General features: G+C 41.0%; 1 protein-coding gene across 3 annotated transcripts in view; it reads left to right on the top strand.

Annotated features, from left to right (window-relative positions):
• The window catches only part of LOC135222690 (uncharacterized), a 341,671-nt gene that overhangs the window by 333,221 nt on the left and 950 nt on the right, over positions 1-7,500 (top strand). For all 3 annotated transcript variants that reach the window (XM_064260874.1, XM_064260873.1, XM_064260872.1), the window contains exon 2: positions 4,819-7,500. This exon is cut by the window's right edge and continues 950 nt beyond it. In XM_064260874.1, coding sequence (XP_064116944.1) covers positions 5,275-7,107 — 1,833 coding nt within the window. In that variant the 5' untranslated portion in view covers positions 4,819-5,274 and the 3' untranslated portion in view covers positions 7,108-7,500. The remainder of the gene's footprint in view (positions 1-4,818) is intronic.

Genomic DNA, 7,500 nt, shown 5'->3' with positions numbered 1-7,500 from the left:
CTCTCTCTCTCTCTCTCAAAGTTACGCGGTAATCGTGTTCGTAAAGCACTTACCTTTATTTTGTGCTACATGAATTTTTATCACCACACCTAGATTTTATACTCACAAACATTAAGCTACAAATGTCGTTCAACTGGATATTAAACGATATGTGTAGTTTGATGTTTGTTATTGTTACATCTGTACTATAATGAACGAAACACTCCAGAAGGGAAGCTTCGAAAAACAATATAAATTCTAAAGCGTTTCTCTTTCAGTTGAAGGACTTTCCAGATAATGTCATAATATTTTAAGATCAATAGTGAATATCTTAGTCTAACCAGACCACTGAGCTGATTAACAGCTCTCCTAGGGCGGGGCCGAAGGATTAGATATTTTTAGGTGGCTAAAAACCAATTGTCTATCTAGCAACGGGACATACAGCTTATTGTGGGATCCGAACCACTTTATATGGAGAAATTAGTCTCTAATCACCAGAAGCAAATTCCTCTGACTGAACGTTGGTTGAGTGGGGAATCGAACTCGGGACTTCCGAATCGGTTTGCGAGCACGTAAACCACTCGTCCAACGAGGAACTTTAAAAATCAATAGTTAAATAGAGAACACAATAACTGTAGTTTAGTGTGACATTTGACTGTTTAATTTTATATATGTAGAGATGATATGAAGTTCATCGACCCCTTATTACACTTTGAAAGGTAATACGGTCTTTATGGAACTGATGAGGCTTGAAACCCATTATGATAATAGGGAAAGTTGCAGAATGGCGATCTCAACTTCTGTAAAGCAAGCAAATTACCACTTTGCTTTAATCTTCGTTTATCCTCTCTCTCTCTCTCTCTCTCTCTCTCTCTCTCTCTCTCATCATGACAAGCGATCCTTAATGAGTCCACCATCATTACAAGCGAGGTAGCAGCCACCTTAGATCGCTTCGGCTAAAACTAACCTTTGTTTTTTTTTTTTTTTTTTTTTTTTTTTTTGTGCCTCCTTTGTAAAAAAAAAAAAAAAAAAAAAAAAAAAAAAAAACAAAAAAAAGACAGCTGCAAAGGACGTGGCGCCGAGTTTAGGGAGGAATTGTCCTAACTTCTCCTCTCCTGAGAGTCCCAACTTCTGACATTAATGAAAAGTATTGGCTGGCTCTTGATCAGCCTTTTTATTCTCGAGGAGGGAGGTGGGTGGGGAGGGGGTTAGGGAGAGGGGGGGGGAGTCTCGTTTAAGCAGGAGTTAGGGATAAATACTCCCTCATGTGGAAGCATTTTGTCCTTCGAAAAATTTTTTTTTTAAATAAATAAAAATATAAGTTCAGTGAAGAGTTTTCAGTTTTAAGGCTTTTACAAAGAAAAGACTTAAGGTATTGTTAACAGGTTCAGGCAGTTAATGGCTTCGATTTACATTTGTAATATTTATAACAATCTAGGAAGATTGTTAGTTCTAAGGAAAGCGTTAGTTTGGTGGTATTTTCAGAGCAAGTTATCTAACAATTACCCATTCTTCACAGAACTCTCAAAGATACATTTTATACATATTTAAGAGATATATTTCACAGGTATATTTTAAATGCCTTCTTGACTTCTCGAATTCTTCACACTTTTTGGATACGCTCGTCACTACAAAACCTTAGATCCAAATGCAAGAAACATGAAGTAAATTCTTTATGTCCAGTAGCAGGAATCGAACCCACATCCCGAGTATCAGCACGACTTCGGGAATTACTTCATATTTCTTGTATATGGATCTAAGGCATCGTAGTGATGACAAGTTTTGAAAAATTCGGGAAGTTAAGGGGCTCTTGTGGCCATTACAATTGCATAAGTATTTGGAATATATATATATATATATATATATATATATATTATATATATATATATATATTATATATATATATATATATATAATCTCCAATGTAGCACGAAGGGACAAGTACTTGAGAATATCCTTAAATCCACGGTTGAAAGATAAGTGAAACAGGGACTTTGAATGAACAAGTACTTTCGTAGTATATTCTACATTTTCAAGTGAACTTGAAATTTTCACTTGAAAATGTAAAATGTACTACGAAAGTACTTGTTCCAAGTTCCTGTTTCACTTACCTGTCTACCGTATGTGTATATTCATTAAAAATCTTTATATTCCGTTAATTTTATTTATTTATTTATTTATATATTTTTTTACAGTCAGGGTTCAAGCAGCAGTTAAAGAGTTCTTTCCCTCGTGTGTGATTCCAGGCAAATTCAGAAATAATTGTTATAATAAAGCGGTTCACGGCCACCATTCCAGTTGCTCCGCCAGATGCTGCCCTTCCCCGGGTGGTAATCGAGCGATGCTGAAGTTGTAGAATTTGGGATTATGGAAGTCTTGGTCCAGTGTACCCCCAGCACGGTCTTTATGCCCTTTTTTCATGGACTTTCTCGGCTTGTGTCTTGCGGAAGCTGGATTTCATTGTGTCTATCGATAGTTATTTTTTATTATCTTTTCAGTTATTTGTTTCTTTGCGTATTTATTAATATATACATATTTTACTTATTTCGTAAATACCTTCGATTTGTAGTCTTTATGTCCCTTTTTCACGGACAATCGGTTGTGTCTTGCGGAAGCTAAATTTCTTTTTTTTTTTCCTGTGGGTATTTGTGTTTATTGTTTATGTATTTATCAATTTTTTTTTTTACGTATATCGTGAATACCTTCGATCTGCAGTCTTTATGTCCTTTTTCCATGGAATTTCGGTCGCCTTGCTGAAGCTGGATCTCATAACGTGTCAGTAATTGTGTTTATTTTCTTCTCAGTTCTTTGTCTTATTTGTGCATTTATTAATTCATTTTTTGTGTGTGATTATTTCGCGAGTACTTTCCATCTATTCGGGCATCCCTTCTCAAATGGCGTCGCGGGAATGTCTTGCGACCAGCGAAGATCTGCAAGCATTCATCGGCTCTGATGTAAGAAAATATTCTTGTGGCTACGCGCAGGCTCTCAAGACTGACCGCTTGTTACAAATTACCATTTTGACTCTTCCCTTCTGCTGCCAAACTTTGGGGTTTTATTTCTGCTTCTGTGTTTCCATCTTATAACACTTCTTCCTTAAAGAGACAGGTTTGTTACTTTCTCAGAGGTTGAGCTAACCCGCCTTCCTATCTTTTCCCCGTTTCGTGTTTCCTTCGAGCCTGGTCTAGCAAAGGGCTTTTAGTTGTCCCTATTGTTGATTTATGATTTTGAAGAGTCAGAAACAGAAAGAGAATAGATGATTAGATCTCTTTAGTACTGAAGTATCGAAATAAGTCGTCATAAAATCACGTAAGAGATTAAATGAATCCCCAAATGTATATTCCTACAAAATGTCTCTGGGATTTAATCATTTTTAGAGGCGCTAGGTATAGGTTTTGTTTACCATAACTTTGTCTGTTGCCTTTTCAAGACACCATTCTTTAAAAGAACTGCTGCACTACACCATTTACTTGTAGTACTGGAAAGGGCGGGGCCATGTGGCTTACAAACTCACTCCTTGTGTAAAGGGTACGTGTTTGTGTGTGTGTGTGTGTGTGTGTGTGTGTGTGTGTGCGTGTGAAGGTGTGGGTATATATACTGAAAACTTCAAATTGCTTGTGAATTACACGAGTGAATGTGTACCTCACAGTGTGTGTAGGTGTCGGTAGATAGATGGTTCTATATTTTATATACATTTTGATGAAAATATACTGAAAACCTCAAACTGCCTGTGAACGAAACGTGTAAGGAATAAAAAAAAAAAAATAGTAGTAGTCATATGCTACTGTGATACATTCTAAGATTCAGCAGAACCCACAAGGAAACCATATTTTATATTGCTATTTCACACATGTCCTGATATATTTCGTCCCCCGTGCTTTTTTTTTTTTTTTGACCACGGTGCCGAAAACAAAATTGCATTTCCGTGGAAGGGAATTTCTCCTTGGTATTCGTGCAGTGGTGTTCTTTCGGAGGACTTTCTCTTCGGAATTTCTTCTTCGTCTCCTTACTGGATGTTGCTCATTTTCCTTACGTTTTGCGTCATTGTTGTTGCTTTTATAAAACGCTTTGCTGGTCGGGTTTATGGCTTCCTCTGATTTTGCGGTTTTGTCATTTCCATATTTTATTTCCAGTCGCTTGGTCGGTATGGTCTCGGCCTGCCACCTTGGTGACCGCGAGTTCGATTCTCGGGCATTCCATTGAGTGATCAGAGATGTGTATTTCCGGTGATAGAAGTTAACTCCCGACGTGGTTCGGAAGTCACGTAAAGCCGATGATCCCGTTGCTAAATAACCACTGGTTCCATGCTACATAAAAAAAAAAGAAAAAAATATATATATTTTATCGTTTTGTTTTGTGAATATAATTATGGTGCTGTCGTTTTTTTTCATTGGTGTTGTTATTAATTTCTTTGTCATGGTTTTATTTTTTCATTAGTGATGGTATCATTGTATGTTTGCATTGTATTTTCTGTGTGTGTTCCGTATGGAGTTTTGAATCCTACTAGCAGTGAAATGTTGTCAGAGGAAATTCGATTGAGTTTCTTCGGTTCCATACATTTAGGAAATGAGCCAAACATTATGTATTAAAAAAAAAATCTTGTGTAGTATTACATGAATTATATATAATGTGTAGCGGTTATTCCATTGGTAATTAAGTCTTTATCTTGCCACTTCTTGTTAAGTTAGGACAGAGCTCCCTGATCTGAAATGAATTACATTCTCACAAACCACACTTCTTTACACAGTTATGCATATATTTTATTATTACATTGCTTTATACAAACATGATACAAAATTATTATTTTCAGGTTTAATCAGCTTTATATTTCATTTTCAGGAATTGATAACTGTCTTATCCTAACAGATACACATGGCGATAAGTGTTATTGCAGTCAGTGGAACTTCGAATATTCGACGCAACCTGATGTGTTAGGGCCCTCGCGTTTAAGAAGAGCATGTGGAAATGAACGAGGACCAGTAAACAGTATCAATGTCAGGAACCACTGTAACGCGGTACTTCCTTTCTATAGTGCCTATGAGTGATTGTAGAACTTGAGTGCCAGAGGGCCTGACTGACCTTCGTGAGTGATATTGTTCATCGTGTGATTTGCATGAGCGCGACGAGAGAGCGCAGGAAGTGAAGCGCCTTCTTATGCAGCGAGCGCCACTCAGGGTCCGACGACGACGACGCCGAAGAGGAGAGGTCTCCTCTCTCCTGAAGTAAGCAACGAAGAGTGGGGCTGGTGGGCGTGGGCGTGGGGTGGGGCGGGGGCGGTGACGATGGTGATGTGCGATGGGTGACGGGCGGCCTTGGTGGTCGGGCCCGCGCCGCGTGCGCCGTGTGCACGGCCTCCAGCTGCCACTACACCCGCAGCAGGTGCTGGCCTGGGTAGTGATGGCAGCTTTCACTTCACTCATGTATGGTGCCGTCCTGCCCGCCCTCCACTCCCGCCTGGCCATGCCCCTTGCCATTGTGACAGGCGTCCTTTTCACTGCCCACCTTCTCACTCACATTGTGGCGCTCGCCATCGATCCCGCGGACACCCAGCTTCGCACGCGCAAAGATCGCCAGCAGGTCCCTGAGTTTGACCGGAATGTTCACAGCCACGTGATTGAGAATGGACGGTGTCATTTGTGCAATATTACCATATCATCTAGTCGGACCAAGCACTGCAGCGCGTGCAACAAGTGTGTGGATGTGTTCGATCATCACTGCAAGTGGCTTAATCACTGTGTGGGTCGCCGCAACTATCGCTTCTTTCTCGCCTGCGTCATCACTGCTATCGTCGCCTGCTTGTTGGTTATGGGCACCTGTCTGGCTGAAATTGTGCTTTACTACTTCCGGAGGGAGTATCTCTCACCATGGGAGTCTCCACGATCTCAGCAGCAACTTCATCATCATGAAGAGCCTCTGGACGATACCTCACTAACATGCTCGGAAGGTGCTCCTTATTGTCATTTCACCATTTTTGGAGCTTTGGTTTATGATGGAGCTTTCATAGGATTGCTGTCCACATTATTCTCTGTGGCTTTAGTTGCTGAAGTGTTGCTAGTTCACTTAGCAGCTTTCCATGCATACATTATTTGTCTGGGTTTTACCACTTATGAGTATATCCGTGGTCATCACTTGAGAGGTTCAAATTCTCAGCATTCATTCAGTACATATGGCCGTGATGGAGTAGCAGAACGAGAAGGTGCTGTTTGTGGATGGGCAGTAGCAAGGCGCCCTCAAAATAACCAGATAACTCCTTCCTCAACAACTGATACTGCTTTACTATCCACCATATCTGTAGACTCGCTTAGCACTAATACAACTGCTGCTCGTTCTTCTCTGTCGTCAACCCCTGGCTTATCGCCATCTACGCCTTCAGATGATGCGCGATCTCCTCATGTTGGCAAATCTAATCTCCAGAATCATAGTTCTCGGCAACAAGTTTCTGGTGGTCGCATTGGATCGGCATTGGTATCACCTACTAACACTGCTCCAAGAACCCCACCAACCCGAAATTCAGCTATACCTCAGTTACCGCAAATACAGGTTGCTCGCTCACGAGCCCAGCTCAGAACATTAAGTCGAGCTGTGTCAACAGCTGTGAGTGAGTTTTCAGTCGAGGAAGATGTTGAAGTTCGAGTTGTAGCTTTGCCCAGACCACGACCATCTAGAAGGCGGCTCCGATCAAGTATAGCGCCACATCTCTCGCCAATTAAAGAATGCGATCAGACAGCACCTAGTCCTCCAACAGTTCGAGCAGTTCGTGAAATAGAGAGTGCAAGTTCCAGTCCAGCAGATAGTCCAGCCCATACGCCTGTCCGCAGTCCTCGTCCTAGCCCATCCCGAGCTCCTCACACACCTACTAAAGTGAGTCCACTTGTAGGTGGCGCAGATGTGAAAAGACGTGCCAATGGTCATAGTATCGTGAGCAGAGTGAAAATGAACGGTAGTGCAGTTGACAGTACCCACAACAATAATGACTACAGTAGGACGCCTTCAGTTACTAGTGTTACTAATCAATCATTAGTGAAAGATGGTGCCAATAGCGGAGTGTATAAAGGCTCACAGGACCCTACTAGTGGTTCTAGCCCTCGCCATAACGGAACTGTGGCTCATGTGGAGTTGCACATGTAGCATCCACTTCAGGAGGCCTCTCACCTTGCTCACCTAACGACTGTTCTTTAAACATACAGAGGCCTCCTTGGTGTCACCTGTGAGTCATCGTTGTTGATCATTATCAGTGTTTTTATTTTGGGATGCTGTCAGCCTCTCACTCCACTCAAAAACTCTTTTACAAGTCATGTCATAATGATCGTTGAATATTATCATAATAGAACGTGGTTTAGGTCATAAAAATTGTAGTTTTCTTAAATAAAGCAATACAATATGTTGATGGATATACTGAGTAGTTACAGCCAGTGTTGTGCCAATGCTCCTGTCTAGTGCTCCCAAGCCATTCCTTACTTTGTCTTTGCTTCTTATCCCCTTCCCCTTTGTCCTTTGATTAATGCTTTGGGAAAGACCGAG

The sequence above is a fragment of the Macrobrachium nipponense genome, chromosome 8, assembly GCF_015104395.2.
Source record: "Macrobrachium nipponense isolate FS-2020 chromosome 8, ASM1510439v2, whole genome shotgun sequence".
Classification (NCBI taxonomy): domain Eukaryota; kingdom Metazoa; phylum Arthropoda; class Malacostraca; order Decapoda; family Palaemonidae; genus Macrobrachium; species Macrobrachium nipponense.
This window is presented reverse-complemented; position numbering and strand designations above follow the sequence as displayed.